We start from the raw sequence: 24,705 nt of genomic DNA, 5'->3' as shown, positions 1-24,705 counted from the left end.
GCGATGACATGTTGTCTCCCACGACATCATCTCCCACTACGACTCGGGAAACGGTGCGGTTTATCAGGTTACAGGTGAAATGAATTATATGATCAACTTCACCGGGTAGTGAAAGTCATGGTGATGAGCTTGATGCTCTTTTCCGACACATATACTGGGTCTCATTCTGGTGACATGATGATCAATGCTTCACTGCCGATTGACAAATACAAATATTCTCGCTATTGTCCATAACAATCTCATCATGTAGACTAGCCTACCCGCACTGGTGAGGGAAAACGCATCATTTCATAATCCAGAATGTTGAATATTCACATGAAAATCTATCTTCAATTGGATGAAAACATAGCTATAGTAACGGAAATATACAGTTTAAACTGTTGTTTATATCACAGGGCTACAAACGAGGGAGAAAACAGCTTGATATTGTCTTACTGCCATATTTATTACTTCATTGTAACATGAGGACTAGGCTTTAAGAATCCTCTAAATCCTCATCAATAGACGGTTATTATCTGCGCTGTAATTCTACATTGTCACCGTACACCGCTCTGCTGAGATGACCGGTCAGTTCGGCTCCTCTCTGAGTGGTCAGGGGGTGTTGATGTGGAGGAGCGCCGCAGCACTGGGGAACTGTAGCGGTTGCGGCTGAATCAAGTTGGTCAGTGCTTTTCGAAACCCTTGGGACGTCCCTAACCTTAACCCCCTACCTAACCATTTAACCATCAAATTCAATGGGAGGCACGTCCCAAAGATATCGGATAGCATGGACAGAAGATGTTTCCAGTGGGCTGGACTACTCACCCCGGAGGGGCGGCAGATTGCGAACTTTCAGGAAGGAAACTAGTCGCTCCCGGTCACAGCCCTGCCTCCTGAGTAGTGGAATGGAATGCACCCGGAACTCACTTCCTCTTGAAGACGAGTGTTGAATTAAGAAAGTAGTTGCACCTGTTCCCATGAAACGTTCATGTTTGGAGAGATGGCAACTTGACAAGCACAAGAATAACAGTAGCGAACGGGACAGCGTGTTGTAATGTCGTCCCAGGCTGAGAACGTGGCGGAACTTTTAGAAATAGACATATGTGACGGCGACATCTGCTCGGAGGGGGAGAGCGGAGTGTTCATCAACTCAGGTACAGGTGCGTCATTCTTAGACGGCTTCTCGGCGTTTCAGCAGTGGACCGGACCTAGATCTCGTTCCTCTTCAGGCCACAACAACACAGACTTTGTCTCAAAGAGACCGAGAGAAACATCATCCCCGAGTCTGTATCCCCAGAACGGCCTGGGGTCTGGAGCCGGTGATCGTGTGACCCTTGGCGACCTCCAGGGTCAGGATCTCCGAGCCCCCCGCTCCTCCATAGTGGACTGTCTGTTGGTGGAGCTCTATGACACCTACAGCAGCGCTCGGCTCAGTGTTGACAGCCCGGATAGCAGTACCGAGGCGTCCAGCTCTGAGCTGTTCTGCCGCAGTAATACTGGATCCAGCTTCCTCCAGGAACTACAGGAGAAACACACCAGGAGACACCAGATCATCTACCTGTCTCAGAAAGGTGAGAGAGTTTTATTCTATTTGTATACCTTTTTTTATTTAACGAGGAAAGTCAGTTAATAACAAATTCATATTTACAATGACGGCCTCCCGGGGAACGGTGGGTTAACTGGTCTAGGAACGGTGGGTTAACTGGTCTAGGAACGGTGGGTTAACTGGTCTAGGAACGGTGGGTTAACTGGTCTAGGAACGGTGGGTTAACTGGTCTAGGAACGGTGGGTTTACTGGTTTAGGAACGGTGGGTTAACTGGTCTAGGAACGGTGGGTTAACTGGTTTAGGAACGGTGGGTTAACTGGTTTAGGAACGGTGGGTTAACTGGTTTAGGAACGGTGGGTTAACTGGTCTAGGAACGGTGGGTTAACTGGTCTAGGAACGGTGGGTTAACTGGTCTAGGAACGGTGGGTTAACTGGTCTAGGAACGGTGGGTTAACTGGTCTAGGAACGGTGGGTTAACTGGTCTAGGAACGGTGGGTTAACTAGTTTAGGAACGGTGGGTTAACTGGTCTAGGAACGGTGGGTTAACTGGTTTAGGAACGGTGGGTTAACTGGTTTAGGAACGGTGGGTTAACTGGTTTAGGAACGGTGGGTTAACTGGTCTAGGAACGGTGGGTTAACTGGTTTAGGAACGGTGGGTTAACTGGTTTAGGAACGGTGGGTTAACTGGTTTAGGAACGGTGGGTTAACTGGTTTAGGAACGGTGGGTTAACTGGTCTAGGAACGGTGGGTTAACTGGTCTAGGAACGGTGGGTTAACTGGTCTAGGAACGGTGGGTTTACTGGTCTAGGAACGGTGGGTTAACTAACTGGTCTAGGAACGGTGGGTTAACTGGTCTAGGAACGGTGGGTTAACTGGTCTAGGAACGGTGGGTTTACTGGTTTAGGAACGGTGGGTTAACTGGTCTAGGAACGGTGGGTTAACTGGTCTAGGAACGGTGGGTTAACTGGTCTAGGAACGGTGGGTTAACTGGTCTAGGAACGGTGGGTTAACTGGTCTAGGAACGGTGGGTTACTGGTTTAGGAACGGTGGGTTAACTGGTCTAGGAACGGTGGGTTAACTGGTTTAGGAACGGTGGGTTAACTGGTTTAGGAACGGTGGGTTAACTGGTTTAGGAACGGTGGGTTAACTGGTCTAGGAACGGTGGGTTAACTGGTCTAGGAACGGTGGGTTAACTGGTCTAGGAACGGTGGGTTAACTGGTCTAGGAACGGTGGGTTAACTGGTCTAGGAACGGTGGGTTAACTGGTCTAGGAACGGTGGGTTAACTAGTTTAGGAACGGTGGGTTAACTGGTCTAGGAACGGTGGGTTAACTGGTTTAGGAACGGTGGGGTTAACTGGTTTAGGAACGGTGGGTTAACTGGTTTAGGAACGGTGGGTTAACTGGTCTAGGAACGGTGGGTTTACTGGTTTAGGAACGGTGGGTTAACTGGTCTAGGAACGGTGGGTTAACTGGTTTAGGAACGGTGGGTTAACTGGTTTAGGAACGGTGGGTTAACTGGTTTAGGAACGGTGGGTTAACTGGTCTAGGAACGGTGGGTTAACTGGTCTAGGAACGGTGGGTTTACTGGTCTAGGAACGGTGGGTTAACTAACTGGTCTAGGAACGGTGGGTTAACTGGTCTAGGAACGGTGGGTTAACTGGTCTAGGAACGGTGGGTTTACTGGTTTAGGAACGGTGGGTTAACTGGTCTAGGAACGGTGGGTTAACTGGTCTAGGAACGGTGGGTTAACTGGTCTAGGAACGGTGGGTTAACTGGTCTAGGAACGGTGGGTTAACTGGTCTAGGAACGGTGGGTTAACTGGTCTAGGAACGGTGGGTTAACTGGTTTAGGAACGGTGGGTTAACTGGTCTAGGAACAGTGGGTTAACTAACTGGTCTAGGAACGGTGGGTTAACTGGTCTAGGAACGGTGGGTTAACTAACTGGTCTAGGAACGGTGGGTTTACTGGTCTAGGAACGGTGGGTTAACTAACTGGTCTAGGAACGGTGGGTTAACTGGTCTAGGAACGGTGGGTTTACTGGTCTAGGAACGGTGGGTTAACTGGTCTAGGAACGGTGGGTTAACTGGTCTAGGAACGGTGGGTTTACTTGTTTAGGAACGGTGGGTTAACTGGTTTAGGAACGGTGGGTTAACTGGTCTAGGAACGGTGGGTTAACTGGTTTAGGAACGGTGGGTTAACTGGTCTAGGAACGGTGGGTTAACTGGTTTAGGAACGGTGGGTTAACTGGTCTAGGAACAGTGGGTTTACTGGTTTAGGAACGGTGGGTTAACTGGTCTAGGAACGGTGGGTTAACTGGTCTAGGAACGGTGGGTTAACTGGTCTAGGAACGGTGGGTTTACTGGTTTAGGAACGGTGGGTTAACTGGTCTAGGAACGGTGGGTTTACTGGTTTAGGAACGGTGGGTTAACTGGTCTAGGAACAGTGGGTTAACTGGTCTAGGAACGGTGGGTTAACTGCCTTGTTCTGGGGCAGAACGACAGATTTATACCTTGTCAGTGTGGGGATTTTATCGAGCAACCTTTCGGTTACTGACCCAATGTTATAACCACTACCTGCTGCACTATATATATTCGCTCTAGCCACCAGCTCTAGGATACAGTGTGTGTGATGTTATAACCACTACCTGCTGCACTATATATATTCGCTCTAGCCACCAGCTCTAGGATACAGTGTGTGTGATGTTATAACCACTACCTGCTGCACTATATATATTCGCTCTAGCCACCAGCTCTAGGATACAGTGTGTGTGATGTTATAACCACTACCTGCTGCACTATATATATTCGCTCTAGCCACCAGCTCTAGGATACAGTGTGGGGGGGGGGGGGGGGTCCAGCTCTAGGATACAGTGGGGGGGGGGGGGGGGGGGGTCCAGCTCTAGGATACAGTGGAGGGGGGGGGGGGGGGTCCAGCTCTAGGATACAGTGGAGGGGGGGGGGGGGGGGTCCAGCTCTAGGATACAGTGGAGGGGGGGGGGGGGGGGGTCCAGCTCTAGGATACAGTGGGGGGAGTCCAGCTCTAGGGTACAGGGGACGGGGGAGTCCAGCTCTAGGGTCCAGCTCTAGGATACAGTGGGGGGGGGGGGGGGGTCCAGCTCTAGGATACAGTGGGGGGGTCCAGCTCTAGGATACAGTGGGGGGGGGGGGGGGGTCCAGCTCTAGGATACAGTGGAGGGGGGGGGGGTCCAGCTCTAGGATACAGTGGAGGGGGGGGGGGTCCAGCTCTAGGATACAGTGGAGGGGGGGGGGGGTCCAGCTCTAGGATACAGTGGGGGGGTCCAGCTCTAGGGTACAGTGGAGGGGGGGGGTCCAGCTCTAGGATACAGTGGAGGGGGGGGGGGTCCAGCTCTAGGATACAGTGGAGGGGGGGGGGTCCAGCTCTAGGGTACAGTGGAGGGGGGGGGGTCCAGCTCTAGGATACAGTGGGGGGGTCCAGCTCTAGGGTACAGTGGGGGGGTCCAGCTCTAGGATACAGTGGGGGGGTCCAGCTCTAGGATACAGTGGGGGGGTCCAGCTCTAGGATACAGTGTGTGGGGGGGGGGGGGTCCAGCTCTAGGATACAGTGTGTGGGGGGGGGGGGGGGTCCAGCTCTAGGATACAGTGGGGGGGTCCAGCTCTAGGATACAGTGGGGGAGTCCAGCTCTAGGATACAGTGGGGGGGTCCAGCTCTAGGATACAGTGGGGGGGTCCAGCTCTAGGATACAGTGGGGGGGGTCCAGCTCTAGGATACAGTGGGGGGGTCCAGCTCTAGGATACAGTGGGGGGGTCCAGCTCTAGGATACAGTGGGGGGGTCCAGCTCTAGGATACAGTGGGGGGGTCCAGCTCTAGGATACAGTGGGGGGGTCCAGCTCTAGGATACAGTGGGGGGGTCCAGCTCTAGGATACAGTGGGGGGGTCCAGCTCTAGGGTACAGTGGGGGGGTCCAGCTCTAGGATACAGTGGGGGGGTCCAGCTCTAGGATACAGTGTGTGGGGGGGGGGTCCAGCTCTAGGATACAGTGTGTGGGGGGGGGGGGGTCCAGCTCTAGGATACAGTGTGTGGGGGGGGGGGGGGTCCAGCTCTAGGATACAGTGGGGGGGTCCAGCTCTAGGATACAGTGGGGGGGGTCCAGCTCTAGGATACAGTGTGTGGGGGGGGGGGGGTCCAGCTCTAGGATACAGTGTGTGTGGGGGGGGGGGTCCAGCTCTAGGATACAGTGTGTGGGGGGGGGGGTCCAGCTCTAGGATACAGTGTGTGGGGGGGGGGGGTCCAGCTCTAGGATACAGTGGGGGGGGGGGGGGGTCCAGCTCTAGGATACAGTGGGGGGGTCCAGCTCTAGGATACAGTGGGGGGGTCCAGCTCTAGGATACAGTGGGGGGGTCCAGCTCTAGGATACAGTGGGGGGGGGGGGGGGGTCCAGCTCTAGGATACAGTGGGGGGGTCCAGCTCTAGGATACAGTGGGGGGGTCCAGCTCTAGGGTACAGTGGAGGGGGGAGTCCAGCTCTAGGATACAGTGGGGGGTCCAGCTCTAGGGTACAGTGTGTGGGGGGGGGGGGGTCCAGCTCTAGGATACAGTGGGGGGGTCCAGCTCTAGGATACAGTGGGGGGGTCCAGCTCTAGGATACAGTGTGTGGGGGGGGGGGGGTCCAGCTCTAGGATACAGTGGGGGGGTCCAGCTCTAGGATACAGTGGGGGGGTCCAGCTCTAGGATACAGTGGGGGGGTCCAGCTCTAGGGTACAGTGGAGGGGGGAGTCCAGCTCTAGGATACAGTGGGGGGGTCCAGCTCTAGGGTACAGTGTGTGGGGGGGGGGGGGTCCAGCTCTAGGATACAGTGGGGGGGTCCAGCTCTAGGATACAGTGGGGGGGTCCAGCTCTAGGATACAGTGTGTGGGGGGGGGGGGGTCCAGCTCTAGGATACAGTGGGGGGGTCCAGCTCTAGGATACAGTGGGGGGTCCAGCTCTAGGGTACAGTGGAGGGGGGAGTCCAGCTCTAGGATACAGTGGGGGGGTCCAGCTCTAGGATACAGTGTGTGTCGGGGGGGGGGGGGTCCAGCTCTAGGATACAGTGTGTGGGGGGGGGGGGGGGGTCCAGCTCTAGGATACAGTGTGTGGGGGGGGGGGGGGGGGGGTCCAGCTCTAGGATACAGTGGGGGGGTCCAGCTCTAGGATACAGTGGGGGGGTCCAGCTCTAGGGTACAGTGGAGGGGGGAGTCCAGCTCTAGGATACAGTGGGGGGGTCCAGCTCTAGGATACAGTGTGTGTGGGGGGGGGGGGGGGTCCAGCTCTAGGATACAGTGTGTGGGGGGGGGGGGGGGGTCCAGCTCTAGGATACAGTGTGTGGGGGGGGGGGGGGGTCCAGCTCTAGGATACAGTGGGGGGGTCCAGCTCTAGGATACAGTGGGGGGGTCCAGCTCTAGGATACAGTGTGTGGGGGGGGGGGGGGGGTCCAGCTCTAGGATACAGTGGGGGGGGGGAGTCCAGCTCTAGGGTACAGGGGAGGGGGGAGTCCAGCTCTAGGGTACAGTGGAGGGGGGAGTCCAGCTCTAGGGTACAGTGGAGGGGGGAGTCCAGCTCTAGGGTACAGTGGAGGGGGAGTCCAGCTCTAGGGTACAGGGGAGGGGGGAGTCCAGCTCTAGGGTACAGTGGAGGGGGAAGTCCAGCTCTAGGGTACAGTGGAGGGGGAAGTCCAGCTCTAGGGTACAGTGGAGGGGGAGTCCAGCTCTAGGGTACAGTGGAGGGGGAGTCCAGCTCTAGGGTACAGTGGAGGGGGAGTCCAGCTCTAGGGTACAGGGAGGGGGGAGTCCAGCTCTAGGGTACAGTGGAGGGGGAGTCCAGCTCTAGGGTACAGTGGAGGGGGGAGTCCAGCTCTAGGGTACAGGGGAGGGGGGAGTCCAGCTCTAGGGTACAGGGGAGGGGGGAGTCCAGCTCTAGGGTACAGGGGAGGGGGGAGTCCAGCTCTAGGGTACAGTGGAGGGGGAAGTCCAGCTCTAGGATACAGTGGAGGGGGAAGTCAAGCTCTAGGGTACAGTGGAGGGGGGAGTCCAGCTCTAGGGTACAGTGGAGGGGGGAGTCCAGCTCTAGGGTACAGTGGAGGGGGAGTCCAGCTCTAGGGTACAGTGGAGGGGGGAGTCCAGCTCTAGGGTACAGTGGAGGGGGGAGTCCAGCTCTAGGGTACAGTGGAGGGGGGAGTCCAGCTCTAGGGTACAGGGGAGGGGGGAGTCCAGCTCTAGGGTACAGTGGAGGGGGAAGTCCAGCTCTAGGGTACAGTGGAGGGGGAAGTCCAGCTCTAGGGTACAGTGGAGGGGGAGTCCAGCTCTAGGGTACAGTGGAGGGGGAGTCCAGCTCTAGGGTACAGTGGAGGGGGAGTCCAGCTCTAGGGTACAGGGGAGGGGGGAGTCCAGCTCTAGGGTACAGTGGAGGGGGGAGTCCAGCTCTAGGGTACAGTGGAGGGGGGAGTCCAGCTCTAGGGTACAGGGGAGGGGGGAGTCCAGCTCTAGGGTACAGGGGAGGGGGAGTCCAGCTCTAGGGTACAGGGGAGGGGGGAGTCCAGCTCTAGGGTACAGTGGAGGGGGAAGTCCAGCTCTAGGATACAGTGGAGGGGGGAGTCCAGCTCTAGGGTACAGTGGAGGGGGGAGTCCAGCTCTAGGGTACAGTGGAGGGGGGAGTCCAGCTCTAGGGTACAGTGGAGGGGGGAGTCCAGCTCTAGGGTACAGTGGAGGGGGGAGTCCAGCTCTAGGGTACAGTGGAGGGGGGAGTCCAGCTCTAGGGTACAGTGGAGGGGGGAGTCCAGCTCTAGGGTACAGTGGAGGGGGGAGTCCAGCTCTAGGATACAGTGGAGGGGGGAGTCCAGCTCTAGGGTACAGTGGAGGGGGGAGTCCAGCTCTAGGGTACAGTGGAGGGGGGAGTCCAGCTCTAGGATACAGTGGAGGGGGGAGTCCAGCTCTAGGGTACAGTGGGGGGAGTCCAGCTCTAGGGTACAGGGGAGGGGGGAGTCCAGCTCTAGGGTACAGGGGAGGGGGGAGTCCAGCTCTAGGGTACAGTGGAGGGGGAAGTCCAGCTCTAGGATACAGTGGAGGGGGGAGTCCAGCTCTAGGGTACAGTGGAGGGGGGAGTCAAACTCTAGGGTACAGTGGAGGTGGGAGTCCAGCTCTAGGATACAGTGGAGGGGGAGTCCAGCTCTAGGATACAGTGGAGGGGGGAGTCCAGCTCTAGGGTACAGTGGAGGGGGGAGTCCAGCTCTAGGGTACAGTGGAGGGGGGAGTCCAGCTCTAGGGTACAGTGGAGGGGGGAGTCCAGCTCTAGGGTACAGTGGAGGGGGGAGTCCAGCTCTAGGGTACAGTGGAGGGGGGAGTCCAGCTCTAGGGTACAGTGGAGGGGGGAGTCCAGCTCTAGGGTACAGGGGAGGGGGGAGTCCAGCTCTAGGGTACAGGGGAGGGGGGAGTCCAGCTCTAGGGTACAGGGGAGGGGGGAGTCCAGCTCTAGGGTACAGGGGAGGGGGGAGTCCAGCTCTAGGGTACAGTGGAGGGGAGTCCAGCTCTAGGGTACAGTGGGGGGGCCAGCTCTAGGGTACAGTGCGGGGGTCTAATGTACAGTGGGGGGGTCCAGCTCCAGGGTACAGTGTGGGGGGGTCCAGCTCCAGGGTACAGTGGGGAGAGTCCAGCTCTAATATACAGTGGGAGGGGGGGTCCAGCTCTAGGGTACAGTGGAGGGGGGAGTCCAGCTCTAGGGTACAGTGGAGGGGGGAGTCCAGCTCTAGGGTACAGTGGAGGGGGAGTCCAGCTCTAGGGTACAGGGGAGGGGGGGAGTCCAGCTCTAGGGTACAGTGGAGGGGGAAGTCCAGCTCTAGGGTACAGTGGAGGGGGGAGTCCAGCTCTAGGGTACAGGGGAGGGGGGAGTCCAGCTCTAGGGTACAGGGGAGGGGGGAGTCCAGCTCTAGGGTACAGTGGAGGGGGAAGTCCAGCTCTAGGATACAGTGGAGGGGGGAGTCCAGCTCTAGGGTACAGTGGAGGGGGGAGTCCAGCTCTAGGGTACAGTGGAGGGGGGAGTCCAGCTCTAGGGTACAGTGGAGGGGGAAGTCCAGCTCTAGGATACAGTGGAGGGGGGAGTCCAGCTCTAGGGTACAGTGGAGGGGGGAGTCCAGCTCTAGGATACAGTGGAGGGGGGAGTCCAGCTCTAGGGTACAGTGGAGGGGGGAGTCCAGCTCTAGGGTACAGTGGAGGGGGGAGTCCAGCTCTAGGGTACAGGGGAGGGGGGAGTCCAGCTCTAGGGTACAGTGGAGGGGGAAGTCCAGCTCTAGGATACAGTGGAGGGGGGAGTCCAGCTCTAGGGTACAGTGGAGGGGGGAGTCCAGCTCTAGGGTACAGTGGAGGGGGGAGTCCAGCTCTAGGGTACAGTGGAGGGGGGAGTCCATCTCTAGGATACAGTGGAGGGGGGAGTCCAGCTCTAGGGTACAGTGGAGGGGTGAGTCCAGCTCTAGGGTACAGTGGAGGGGGGAGTCCAGCTCTAGGGTACAGTGGAGGGGGGAGTCCAGCTCTAGGGTACAGTGGAGGGGGGAGTCCAGCTCTAGGGTACAGTGGAGGGGGGAGTCCAGCTCTAGGGTACAGGGGAGGGGGGAGTCCAGCTCTAGGGTACAGGGGAGGGGGGAGTCCAGCTCTAGGGGAGGGGGGAGTCCAGCTCTAGGGTACAGTGGAGGGGGAGTCCAGCTCTAGGGTACAGTGGGGGGGCCAGCTCTAGGGTACAGTGCGGGGGTCTAATGTACAGTGGGGGGGTCCAGCTCCAGGGTACAGTGTGGGGGGGTCCAGCTCCAGGGTACAGTGGGGAGAGTCCAGCTCTAATATACAGTGGGAGGGGGGTCCAGCTCTTGGGTACAGTGTGGAGGGGTCCAGCTCTTGGGTACAGTGGGGGGGGTCCAGCTCTTGGGTACAGTGTGGGGGGGTCCAGCTCTTGGGTACAGTGGGGGGAGTCCAGCTCCAGGGTACAGTGGGGAAAGTCCAGCTCTAATATACAGTGGGAGGGGGTCCAGCTCTTGGGTACAGTGTGGGGGGGGGGGTCCAGCTCCAGGGTACAGTGGGGGGAGTCCAGCTCCAGGGTACAGTGGGGAGAGTCCAGCTCTAATATACAGTGGGAGGGGGGTCCAGCTCCAGGGTACAGTGTGGGGGGGTCCAGCTCTTGGGTACAGTGGGGGGAGTCCAGCTCCAGGGTACAGTGGGGGGAGTCCAGCTCCAGGGTACAGTGTGGAGAGTCCAGCTCTAGGGTACAGTGTGGGGGAGTCCAGCTCCAGGGTACAGTGGGGAGAGTCCAGCTCTAATATACAGTGGGAGGGGGGTCCAGCTCTTGGTTACAGTGGGGGGTCTAATGTTCAGTGGGGGGGTCCAGCTCTTGGGTACAGTGTGGGGAGGTCCAGCTCTTGGGTACAGTGTGGGGGGGGGGGGGGGTCCAGCTCCAGGGGACAGTGGGGGGAGTCCAGCTCCAAGGTACAGTGTGGAGAGTCCAGCTCTAATATACAGTGGGGCGGTCTAATGTACAGTGGGGTGGTCCAGCTCTAGGGTACAGTGGGGGTGGTCCAGCGCTAGGGTACAGTGGGGGGGGGGGGGGGGGTCCAGCTCCAGGGTACAGTGGGGGTGGTCCAGCGCTAGGGTACAGTGGGGGGGGGGGGGGTCCAGCTCCAGGGTACAGTGGGGGTTCCAGCTCTAATGTACAGTGGGGGGGTCCAGCTCTAGGGTACAGTGGGGGGGGGGTCCAGCTCCAGGGTACAGTGGGGGGGGGGGGGGGTCCAGCTCCAGGGTACAGTGGGGGGGGGTCCAGCTCTAGGGTACAGTGGGGGGGGGTCCAGCTCTAGGGTACAGTGGGGGGGGTCCAGCTCCAGGGTACAGTGGGGGGGGGGTCCAGCTCTAATGTACAGTGGGGGGGTCCAGCTCTAGGGTACAGTGGGGGGGGTCTAATGTACAGTGGGGGGGTCCAGCTCTAGGGTACAGTGGGGGGGGTCTAATGTACAGTGGGGGGGTCCAGCTCTAGGGTACAGTGGGGGGGTCTAATGTACAGTGTGGGGGGGTCCAGCTCCAGGGTACAGTGTGGGGGGGTCCAGCTCTTGGGTACAGTGGGGGGAGTCCAGCTCCAGGGTACAGTGGGGAAAGTCCAACTCTAATATACAGTGGGAGGGGGGTCCAGCTCTAGGGTACAGTGTGGGGGGGTCCAGCTCTTGGGTACAGTGGAGGGGGGAGTCCAGCTCTAGGGTACAGTGGAGGGGGGAGTCCAGCTCTAGGGTACAGTGGAGGGGGGAGTCCAGCTCTTGGGTACAGTGTGGGGGGGTCCAGCTCTTGGGTACAGTGGGGGGTCTAATGTACAGTGGAGGGAGTCCAGCTCTAATATACAGTGGGAGGGGGGTCCAGCTCTAGGGTACAGTGGGGGGTCTAATGTACAGTGGGGGGGTCCAGCTCCAGGGTACAGTGTGGGGGGGTCCAGCTCTTGGGTACAGTGTGGGGGGGGGAGTCCAGCTCTAATATACAGTGGGAGGGGGGTCCAGGTCTAGGGTACAGTGGGGGTGGTCCAGCTCTAGGGTACGGTGGGGGTCCAGCTCTAGGGTACAGTGGGGGTCCAGCTCTAGGGTACAGTGGGGGTGGGGGGTAGTCCAGCTCTAGGGTACAGTGGGGGTGGGGGGTAGTCCAGCTCTAGGGTACAGTGGGGGTGGGGGTGGTCCAGCTCTAGGGTACGGTGGGGGTGGGGGTCCAGCTCTAGGGTAAAGTGGGGGTCCAGCTCTAGGGTACAGTGGGGGTGGGGGTGGTCCAGCTCTAGGTTACGGTGGGGGTCCAGCTCTAGGTTACGGTGGGGGTGGGGGGGTAGTTGGGCGGAGTTGTAAATGAGAACTTCTTCTCAGCTAGCCTACCTGCTTAAATAAAGGTGAAATATAAATGTCTGTATAAATATATTAGTATTTGCGTTTATAGGCGTTTCCACGGCCATATCTTGCATAATACATTTTACGGACACACAAAGATCCCATGTAATATGAACATGATCTGTAACCATTTTATAAAATTGTACTGAAATGTTGTTAATTTTTTGTATGGTATGGCTTTACTGGCATAAGAACTGTGGCTGGAAACGTGGTCTACTGCGGGCCGTAGAGTCTACTGCGGGCCGTAGAGTCTACTGCGGGCCGTAGAGTCTACTGCGGGCCGTAGAGTCTACTGCGGGCCGTAGAGTCTACTGCGGGCCGTAGAGTCTACTGCGGGCCGTAGGGTCCACTGCGGGCCGTAGAGTCTACTGCGGGCCGTAGAGTCTACTGCGGGCCGTAGAGTCTACTGCGGGCCGTAGAGTCTACTGCGGGCCGTAGGGTCCACTGCGGGCCGTAGAGTCTACTGCGGGCCGTAGAGTCTACTGCGGGCCGTAGAGTCTACTGCGGGCCGTAGAGTCTACTGCGGGCCGTAGAGTCTACTGCGGGCCGTAGAGTCTACTGCGGGCCGTAGAGTCTACTGCGGGCCGTAGAGTCTACTGCGGGCCAATATTACTCTGAATCATAAAATCACATTACAGCTACTATGCCAGTCTGTCACTCACACTTAATGTATTTTGAAGTCTGTTATAAAATGCCGTTTAATGTTTAAAAATGGTTTTATAATGTATATTACTGCCTTATTAGTAGCTGCAGGAACTAATGGGGATCCATAATAAACCCCAGGAAGAGTAGCTGCTGCCGTGACAGGAACTAATGGGGATCCATAATAAACCCCAGGAAGAGTAGCTGCTGCCTTGGCAGGAACTAATGGGGATCCATAATAAACCCCAGGAAGAGTAGCTGCTGCCTTGGCAGGAACTAATGGGGATCCATTATAAATACAAATATACATGACAGCCTGATTATTATTACTACAATGAGCAGCTGATATACAGTATCTATAGTGTTCCAGCTACAGGACCGGTCTCCAGTCAGCCAAGCTGATCTATATATCTATATTGTGTTTCAGCACCAGAAGAGTTGAGCTGTATCATAGGAGAGGTACGCTACAGGACAGGTCTCCAGTCAGCCAAGCTGATCTATATATCTATATTGTGTTTCAGCACCAGAAGAGTTGAGCTGTATCATAGGAGAGGTACGCTACAGGACAGGTCTCCAGTCAGCCAAGCTGCTGCGCCAGCTGAAGAGGAGAGACCGCCTCAGTCACAAACTCCAGAAGAACTATGACATCATCACCGCCTGTCTGCAGGCCGTGTCCCAGAAGAGAAGTAAGGAGACGCGGTGGCTCCCTGTGTAGTGTGGTGCTCCCTATTCCCTGTCTAGTGTGGTGCTCCCTATTCCCTGTCTAGTGTGGTGCTCCCTATTCCCTGTCTAGTGTGGTGCTCCCTATTCCCTGTCTAGTGTGGTGCTCCCTATTCCCTGTCTAGTGTGGTGCTCCCTATTCCCTGTCTAGTGTGGTGCTCCCTATTCCCTGTCTAGTGTGGTGCTCCCTATTCCCTGTCTAGTGTGGTGCTCCCTATTCCCTGTCTAGTGTGGTGCTCCCTATTCCCTGTCTAGTGTGGTGCTCCCTATTCCCTGTCTAGTGTGGTGCTCCCTATTCCCTGTCTAGTGTGGTGCTCCCTATTCCCTGTCTAGTGTGGTGCTACCTATTCCCTGTCTAGTGTGGTGCTCCCTATTCCCTGTCTAGTGTGGTGCTCTCTATTCCCTGTATTGCCCTGACCACACCCTCCAGACGGTGTGCCCAGGGCCTCCAGACGGTGTGCCCAGGGCCTCCAGACGGTGTGCCCAGGGCCTCCAGACGGTGTGCCCAGGGCCTCCAGACGGTGTGCCCAGGGCCTCCAGACGGTGTGCCCAGGGCCTCCAGACGGTGTGCCCAGGGCCTCCAGACGGTGTGCCCAGGGCCTCCAGACGGTGTGCCCAGGGCCTCCAGACGGTGTGCCCAGGGCCTCCACTTTTCCCACATTTTATTGTTACAGCCTGAATTTAAAATGGATTCAATTTAGGTTGTTTTTGCTGCGTACCGGTGTTCCCTATATTTATATCTATATCTATATTTATATCTATATTTATATCTATATTTATATCTATATTTATATCTATATTTATATATATATTTATATCTATATTTATATCTATATTTATATCTATATTTATATCTATATCTATATTTATATTTATATCTATATCTATATTTATATTTATATCTATATCTATATTTATATTTATATCTATTTATATCTATTTATATCTATATTTATATCTATATCTATATTTATATTTATATTTATATCTATATCTATATTTATATTTATATCTATATCTATATTTATATTTATATCTATATCTATATTTATATTTATATCTATTTATATCTATTTATATCTATATTTATATCTATATTTATATCTATATCTATATTTATATCTATATTTATATTTATATCTATATTTATATTTATATCTATATTTATATCTATATTTATATCTATATTTATATTTATATTTATATCTATATTTATATCTATATTTATATTTATATCTATATTTATATTTATATCTATATTTATATCTATATTTATATCTATATTTATATCTATATCTATATTTATATCTATATTTATATCTATATTTATATTTATTTATATCTATATTTATTATATCTATATTTATATCTATATTTATATCTATATTTATATCTATTATATTTATATCTATTTATATCTATATTTATATCTATATTTATATCTATATCTATATTTATATCTATATTTATATCTATATTTATTTATATCTATATTTATATCTATATTTATATCTATATTTATATCTATATCTATATTTATTTATATCTATATTTATTTATATCTATATTTATTTATATCTATATCTATATCTATATTTATATCTATATTTATATCTATATTTATATCTATATTTATTTATATCTATATTTATTTATATCTATATTTATATCTATATTTATATCTATATCTATATTTATTTATATCTATATTTATATCTATATTTATATCTATATTTATATCTATATCTATATTTATTTATATCTATATTTATATCTATATTTATATCTATATTTATATCTATATTTATATCTATATCTATATCTATATTTATATCTATATTTATATCTATATTTATTTATATCTATATCTATATCTATATTTATTTATATCTATATCTATATCTATATTTATATCTATCTTTATATCTATCTTTATATTTATTTATATCTATATTTATATCTATATTTATATCTATATTTATATCTATATTTATATCTATATTTATATCTATATCTATATTTATTTATATCTATATTTATATCTATATTTATATCTATATCTATATTTATTTATATCTATATTTATATCTATATTTATATCTATATCTATATTTATTTATATCTATATTTATATCTATATTTATATCTATATTTATATCTATATTTATATCTATATTTATCTATATCTATATTTATATCTATATTTATCTATATCTATATTTATATCTATATTTATATCTATATTTATATCTATATTTATATCTATATTTATATCTATATTTATATCTATCTTTATATTTATTTATATTTCTATTTATATATTTTTGGGGGGCAATGAGCACATTTGAGGTCTTGGGAGCGGAAACTTGAACATTGAGAAAGTTGTGCAACTTCCGGTGCACGTTCAGTTTTAGACAGTAGCCAATAGGCTGTGCCCTTACAGTTTCAGTAGCCAATAGGCTGTGCCCTTACAGTTTTAGACAGTAGCCAATAGGCTGTGCCCTTACAGTTTTAGACAGTAGCCAATAGGCTGTGCCCTTACAGTTTTAGACAGTAGCCAATAGGCTGTGCCCTTACCGTTTCAGTAGCCAATAGGCTGTGCCCTTACAGTTTCAGTAGCCAATAGGCTGTACCCTTACAGTTTCAGTAGCCAATAGGCTGTACCCTTACAGTTTCAGACAGTAGCCAATAGGCTGTACCCTTACAGTTTCAGTAGCCAATAGGCTGTACCCTTACCGTTTAGACAGTAGCCAATAGGCTGTACCCTTACAGTTTCAGTAGCCAATAGGCTGTACCCTTACAGTTTCAGTAGCCAATAGGCTGTGCCCTTACAGTTTCAGTAGCCAATAGGCTGTACCCTTACAGTTTCAGTAGCCAATAGGCTGTACCCTTACAGTTTCAGTAGCCAATAGGCTGTACCCTTACAGTTTCAGTCAGTAGCCAATAGGCTGTACCCTTACAGTTTTAGACAGTAGCCAATAGGCTGTACCCTTACAGTTTCAGTAGCCAATAGGCTGTACCCTTACAGTTTCAGTAGCCAATAGGCTGTGCCCTTAGTTTTAGACAGTAGCCAATAGGCTATTGTGGCTATTTGAGCATAATGTAGTCCTACCAACAAAACCAACAGAACAAATCCCATAACATTTTCACATGGCAATAGCTTCTGATTTCTATGGCCTACAGTAGTCTATATGTGGTGTTCAGGCCTACAGTAGTCTATATGTGGTGTTCAGGCCTACAGTAGTCTATGTGTGGTGTTCAGGCCTACAGTAGTCTATGTGTGGTGTTCAGGCCTACAGTAGTCTGTGTGGTGTTCAGGCCTACAGTAGTCTGTGTGGTGTTCAGGCCTACAGTAGTCTGTGTGGTGTTCAGGCCTACAGTAGTCTGTGTGGTGTTCAGGCCTACAGTAGTCTGTGTGGTGTTCAGGCCTACAGTAGTCTGTGTGGTGTTCAGGCCTACAGTAGTCTGTGTGGTGTTCAGGCCTACAGTAGTCTGTGTGGTGTTCAGGCCTACAGTAGTCTATGTGTGGTGTTCAGGCCTACAGTAGTCTATATGTGGTGTTCAATTCAGGCCTACATTGAAGGGCTTGACATTAATGATAGATTTGACTTGATCTTTAACACCATGGGTCTGTACATTGTATTGTGTTGTATGATGCAAGAAACCACGTTACAAAATTAAACGTATTGTTATTACCATGCAGTAAAGTAGACCACATTGTGAGCTACCCTTCCGCCTATTGGCTTATTTGCATATTCAAGCCTGTCTCAAAATACAACACTGCCCCTTTAAGACATAAGCTTGTTTACGTCGACTTTTCAGACTGCTTGAAATGTAGCCGACACGTGTTGTGCTTTGGAAACAGTAACTCCCCATTGCTGACCTAATACGTATCTATACTTGGGCTAATAACTCGCTAACTAGCAAAGAATATCGACAATAGTGCACTGGTCTGAATAGCGCATTCACTCGCTGGTGATGGGAAGACCGCTGGTGGACAACCCCCACCAATAGAGTTGCGCTCTGGCTCTGCCTACAATAACATCACAGATTCAATCTAGCGAAGTTACATTTGTTTTGTTTCATTGAAAAGGGCCAGATTTTATTATGTTGATTTGATCACAGAAAAAATGGTTGATCTGCAAACTAATGGAGTGAATTTCCGTCTCTTGCGTCTCTGCGTGCATCATGGCGTTAAACCAGCAGTCCAGGAGGAAGTGCGCAGCCGCATTGTTGCCTACAACAAACAACACGCCACAATGTCAGCGGGATTATGCTTTTTGTAATGTTTACAAATGACTTAATGAAAAGCTTAAATGTCTTGTCATAAGTATTCGATCCCTTTGTTATGAAGAGCCTAAATACTTTCAGGAGTAAACATTTGCTTAACAAGTCACATAATAAGTTGCATGGACAATAATAGTGTTTAACGTGTTTTTTTTAATGACTTCCTCATCTCTGCTTTCCACCAGACACTGGGAGATAAATTCACCTTTCAGTTGGACAATAACCTGTAACAAGCTCAGATCTACACTGGAGTTGCTTACCAATTAGACATTGAATGTTCCTGAGGGGCCTAGTTACCGTTTTGACTTAATTCTGCTTGAAGATCTATAGCAAGACTTGAAAATGGCTGTCTAGCAATGATCAACAATCAACTTAAGTTTGAACATAAAAAAACAAGTTTTCAAATGTTGTATAATTCAGCTTTAGGAAGCTCTTTGAGATTTACCCATAACGACCCACAGCTGTAGAAAGCTCTTTGAGATTTACCCATAACGACCCACAGCTGTAGAAAGCTCTTTGAGATTTACCCATAACGACCCACAGCTGTAGAAAGCTCTTTGAGATTTACCCATAACGACCCACAGCTGTAGAAAGCTCTTTGAGATTTACCCATAACGACCCACAGCTGTAGAAAGCTCTTTGAGATTTACCCATAACGACCCACAGCTGTAGAAAGCTCTTTGAGATTTACCCATAACGACCCACAGCTGTAGAAAGCTCTTTGAGATTTACCCATAACGACCCACAGCTGTAGAAAGCTCTTTGAGATTTACCCATAACGACCCACAGCTGTAGAAAGCTCTTTGAGATTTACCCATAACGACCCACAGCTGTAGAAAGCTCTTTGAGATTTACCCATAACGACCCACAGCTGTAGAAAGCTCTTTGAGATTTACCCATAACGACCCACAGCTGTAGAAAGCTCTTTGAGATTTACCCATAACGACCCACAGCTGTAGAAAGCTCTTTGAGATTTACCCATAACGACCCACAGCTGTAGAAAGCTCTTTGAGATTTACCCATAACGACCCACAGCTGTAGAAAGCTCTTTGAGATTTACCCATAACGACCCACAGCTGTAGAAAGCTCTTTGAGATTTACCCATAACGACCCACAGCTGTAGAGCTGAGATTTACCCATAACGACCCACAGCTGTAGAGCTGAGATTTACCCATAACGGCCCACAGCTGTAGAGCTCTGAGATTTACCCATAACGACCCACAGCTGTAATCGCTGTCAAAGGTGATTATGTAGTGACTCGGGGGAGTGCATACTTATGTAGTGACTCGGGGGAGTGCATACTTATGTAGTGACTCGGGGGAGTGCATACTTATGTAGTGACTCGGGGGAGTGCATACTTATGTAGTGACTCGGGGGAGTGCATACTTATGTAGTGACTCGGGGGAGTGCATACTTATGTAGTGACTCGGGGGAGTGCATACTTATGTAGTGACTCGGGAGTGCATACTTATGTAGTGACTCGGGGGAGTGCATACTTATGTAGTGACTCGGGGGAGTGCATACTTATGTAGTGACTCGGGGGAGTGCATACTTATGTAGTGACTCGGGGGAGTGCATACTTATGTAGTGACTCGGGGGAGTGCATACTTATGTAGTGACTCGGGGGAGTGCATACTTATGTAGTGACTCGGGGGAGTGCATACTTATGTAGTGACTCGGGGGAGTGCATACTTACGGTGCATACTTATGTAGTGACTCGGGGGAGTGCATACTTATGTAGTGACTCGGGGGAGTGCATACTTATGTAGTGACTCGGGGGAGTGCATACTTATGTAGTGACTCGGGGGAGTGCATACTTATGTAGTGACTCGGGGGAGTGCATACTTATGTAGTGACTCGGGGGAGTGCATACTTATGTAGTGACTCGGGGGAGTGCATACTTATGTAGTGACTCGGGGGAGCGCATACTTATGTAGTGACTCGGGGGAGCGCATACTTATGTAGTGACTCGGGGGAGCGCATACTTGTGTAGTGACTCGGGGGAGCGCATACTTGTGTAGTGACTCGGGGGAGTGCATACTTGTGTATTCAGAGATTTGTTTTCATTTTCCAAAAATGTGCTAACATTTCTAAAAACATGTTTTCACTTTGTCATTATGGGGTTTTGTGGGTAAATGGGGGGGATTAATGCTGTAACACAACAAAATGTGGATTAAGTCAAGGGGTATGAATATGTTCTGCTGTCTGTTCTCTGCCTCCACCCAACCCAGTTGACCCCCCCTTCAGTTGGTGATGTCATTGTTTCTGGGAGGATGGATGTTTGCCCCCCCCCCCTTCAGTGTGTGATGTCATTGTCTTCAGGGAGGATGGATGTTTGCCCCCCCCCCCCTTCAATTGGTGATGTCATTGTCTTCAGGGAGGATGGATGTTTGCCCCTCCCCCCCTTCAGTTGGTGATGTCATTGTCTTCAGGGTGGATGGATGTTTGCCCCCCCCCTTCAGTTGGTGATGTCATTGTCTTCAGGGAGGATGGATGTTTGACCCCCCCCCCCTTCAGTGTGTGATGTCATTGTCTTCAGGGAGGATGGATGTTTGCCCCCCCCCTTCAGTGTGTGATGTCATTGTCTACAGGGTGGATGGATGTTTGCTCCCCCCCCCCCCCCCTTCAGTTAGTGATGTCATTGTCTTCAGGGAGGATGGATGTTTGACCCCCCCCCCCCCCCTTCAGTTGGTGATGTCATTGTCTTCAGGGTGGATGGATGTTCTCCCCTCCCCCCCTTCAGTTGGTGATGTCATTGTCTTCAGGGTGGATGGATGTTCTCCCCCCCCCCCCCTTCAGTTGGTGATGTCATTGTCTTCAGGGTGGATGGATGTTCTCCCCCCCCCCCCTTCAGTTGGTGATGTCATTGTCTTCAGGGTGGATGGATGTTCTCCCCTCCCCCCCCTTCAGTTGGTGATGTCATTGTCTTCAGGGTGGATGGATGTTCCCCCCCTTCAGTTGGGGATGTCATTGTCTTCAGGTGGATGGATGTTCTCCCCTCCCCCCCCTTCAGTTGGTGATGTCATTGTCTTCAGGGTGGATGGATGTTCCCCCCCTTCAGTTGGTGATGTCATTGTCTTCAGGTGGATGGATGTTCTCCCCTCCCCCCCCCTTCAGTTGGTGATGTCATTGTCTTCAGGGTGGATGGATGTTCCCCCCCCTTCAGTTGGTGATGTCATTGTCTTCAGGGTGGATGGATGTTCCCCCCCTTCAGTTGGGGATGTCATTGTCTTCAGGGAGGATGGATGTTCCCCCCCTTCAGTTGGTGATGTCATTGTCTTCAGGGTGGATGGATGTTGGCTGTGCAGGTTTGCTCTTATTAACCAGGAAGTGGTATGGGTGTTTCCCCAGAGAGCTGAGTAGACTAGCATGTTCCACATCTCAGCACCATATTATAACCTACCAACACCATTCCTCAATATCCTGCCCAGTGCCCACCCAGACGGTGATCTATGTCTGCTTGGATAGGTTGTTTTCACACAGTACTTTCCAGCAGGGCTCCATGATCTACAGTAGATGTGGAACTGTAGACAGGCAAGTGCAGGATCTGTACATCTGGTTACTCCATTCTTACAGCTCACTTTTCTTAATGTCCTTCTCTGTTTGATCAACATGCAGCATGGCACCTACCATGGAGGTATAGTATGTAGTAACAGGGATCAGCATGGCACCTACCATGGAGGTAAAGTATGTAGTAACAGGGATCAACATGGCACCTACCATGGAGGTAAAGTATGTAGTAACAGGGATCAACATGGCACCTACCATGGAGGTAAAGTATGTAGTAACAGGGATCAACATGGCACCTACCATGGAGGTATAGTGTATGTAACAGGGATCAACATGGCACCTACCATGGAGGTATAGTGTATGTAGTAACAGGGATCAACATGGCACCTACCATGGAGGTAAAGTGTATAGTAACAGGGATCAACATGGCACCTACCATGGAGGTAAAGTGTATGTAGTAACAGGGATCAACATGGCACCTACCATGGAGGTATAGTATGTAGTAACAGGGATCAACATGGCACCTACCATGGAGGTATAGTGTATGTAGTAACAGGGATCAACATGGCACCTACCATGGAGGTATAGTGTATGTAGTAACAGGGATCAACATGGCACCTACCATGGAGGTATAGTATGTAGTAACAGGGATCAACATGGCACCTACCATGGAGGTATAGTATGTAGTAACAGGGATCAACATGGCACCTACCATGGAGGTATAGTATGTAGTAACAGGGATCAACATGGCACCTACCATGGAGGTATAGTGTATGTAGTAACAGGGATCAACATGGCACCTACCATGGAGGTATAGTGTATGTAGTAACAGGGATCAACATGGCACCTACCATGGAGGTATAGTATGTAGTAACAGGGATCAACATGGCACCTACCATGGAGGTATAGTATGTAGTAACAGGGATCAACATGGCACCTACCATGGAGGTATAGTATGTAGTAACAGGGATCAACATGGCACCTACCATGGAGGTATAGTATGTAGTAACAGGGATCAACATGGCACCTACCATGGAGGTATAGTATGTAGTAACAGTGTGTAAAGTGGGAGTTGTCTTCTCACAGGACCAGCAGCATGTTACAGTACCTCTACCTGAAGTCATCTGGCTGAGACATGCCTTGTTATCTAGTGATCTAGCAGCGATGACTGTCTCTCCATTCACAATGGCTCTCTTTTTGGGGTTGTTGCTCTGCCGAGCTTCCCCTCTCCACCCCTCCCTTCACATTACTTCATCACGGCTTTCTTCTCCTCCCGCCACCATACCGCATCCATCCATCCCTCCCTCCCTGTGACGCTGGGTAGGGGTGTATACCCAGGCAGCAGCTCCTGAGACCGCTGCAGAGCCGCATCTCCTCCGTATGGTTAGAGGGACAACTGATCATCGATTAAGACAGATTTATATATTCTAGCAACTCTTGAATCAATGTTTTAAATGCATAATTGCGCGCGATATCCTCCTGGATGGATCGGACATCAAGGCCATTTCCTGTGTGCGCGAGACTGTTGACAGTTATTGGGTTGGACCGGAGACGGAAAGATCAATGTGATTGATCAACCTCCCTGCTCCCTGGAAGACATGGGGCTGTCGTGGAGCAGTTGGGCGACGGGATTCGCGTGGGACGGAGGGAATAACGGACATTTTTAGATTGAAGCAGCGCACAAAGGGGAATAAACATCAATGTAGTCTACCGACAATTACTTTTAGGCTACATGGTGCTTGTTTCGGTTTGATTGGGAAATGAAGCAGGCCCGGTTTAACGCGGGGAGGAGGGCTCGGTCTGGGCCGTGTGTGTTGCGGCAGGGTTCGAGCGGTGTCGGTAACATCATCAGTAACGTCCTGAAGAAAAGGAACGGAATCTCCCGGAGAGCGCCCCGTCTGCTCTGCACGCTCGAGCCAGGTGATCGAACGGAGCCCTTTCAGCTCCGGCCTGATTGATACTCTGTTTGTTTTTGTCTCAGGGGAGGGAGCGCTGTGGTCTTGTCTGTACAGAATAACATGTCACTGCTAGTTGTGGTGGCGTCATGGGGGTTGTTCATTCATTGTGGTTCTGAAATCATGGCGATAGTTTACAAGGCGTTTCATTCATGTGATTCCCCGTCAACCTTGTGTTAGGGCTGATAGGACTGATATAACTAAAGCCCTGTAGTTGAATTCCTTCATGTCGTCTTGTATTGGATGCAGCTGTCCGATGTAGCCTAGCTACATGTAGCCTAGCCCATAGGTCTAGTCATATCTATCTCTAGGAGGAGGGTGTCATGGTCGCTGTAATGTAAACACAGTGTCGGGGGCGACTCTGGTGGCCAGCAGCTGACCAGCTATAGAAGATCTGACCAGATCTCAACATGGAGGAGACAGACAGCGCCCAGAGAGACCCAGGTTGGAGCTATACTCTAAACTGTATAAAAGGTTAGTGTAGGTGGGGAGAGTTAGAGAGACCGGTGTGAGCTGGTAGCATGAAGCCGTGCAGAGCGGGGCAAATGGCGGCTGTGTGGTCGCTGGCTGGCCGCCAGACAGGTTAGGGCTGGAGGAACGGGTTCAGTCTGAATCATTCTCTTTCCCGTTTGTTTCATTTAAGGATGCTCTGATCTGGGTTATAGTTTCGTTACTTCCGTTGTGTGAGTTTCAGAGCGTCAGGTTGTGGTAGTTAAGACCTGTTGTAGTGTAACTCGAGAGCGAAGCCAGAAAGGATTCAGCACCACAGTGGCGGACAGCAACATCTAATAAAACACAACCTGGGGCGAATTCGTCATGCAAACGTTTACCGTTTAAGAACCAAACGGAGGCAAACAGAGCAAAACGATAGTTTTTATTGGACAAATCCAGGTAGATGCCACCCTGTTTTAGTTCTGTTTGCTCCCGTTTTTAAGAAACGTTTTGAAACCGAATTGGCTTAATGAATAGCCCCAGAGAGCCTAGCACCTCACAGCTGTTCGGTGGTGCTGAAAACAGATTAAGAGTAAATCATTGGAAGAACGCAAAGTCATTGTCACTAATATATTTCCACATCGCCATGTTTCAGTACTATGATACATGTGATTTGTTTAGCCCGGGTGCACACGGATAGCAGTGACGTCATTACATGTGATTTGTTTAGCCCGGG

At 50.7% G+C, this 24,705-nt stretch overlaps 2 protein-coding genes across 2 annotated transcripts in view; both read left to right on the top strand.

Moving 5' to 3' along the window:
* Positions 1–537: 537 nt before the first annotated feature.
* On the top strand, positions 538–23,236 carry LOC109885916 (TBC1 domain family member 30-like). Its single transcript, XM_031820832.1, has 4 exons — positions 538–1,550; positions 13,493–13,634; positions 14,171–14,416; positions 23,179–23,236. The coding sequence occupies exons 1-4, from the start codon at positions 1,034–1,036 to the stop codon at positions 23,234–23,236; spliced, it is 963 nt and encodes a 320-aa protein (XP_031676692.1). The 5' UTR covers positions 538–1,033.
* Positions 21,585–24,705, top strand: part of LOC109885915 (TBC1 domain family member 30-like) — a 56,865-nt gene continuing 53,744 nt past the window's right edge. Inside the window, exon 1 of the mRNA XM_031820831.1 lies at positions 21,585–23,502. Coding sequence (XP_031676691.1) covers positions 23,343–23,502 — 160 coding nt within the window. The 5' untranslated portion in view covers positions 21,585–23,342. The remainder of the gene's footprint in view (positions 23,503–24,705) is intronic.

Source organism: Oncorhynchus kisutch, unplaced genomic scaffold (genome assembly GCF_002021735.2).
Source record: "Oncorhynchus kisutch isolate 150728-3 unplaced genomic scaffold, Okis_V2 scaffold3703, whole genome shotgun sequence".
NCBI classification, from domain to species: Eukaryota; Metazoa; Chordata; class Actinopteri; order Salmoniformes; family Salmonidae; genus Oncorhynchus; species Oncorhynchus kisutch.
This window is presented reverse-complemented; position numbering and strand designations above follow the sequence as displayed.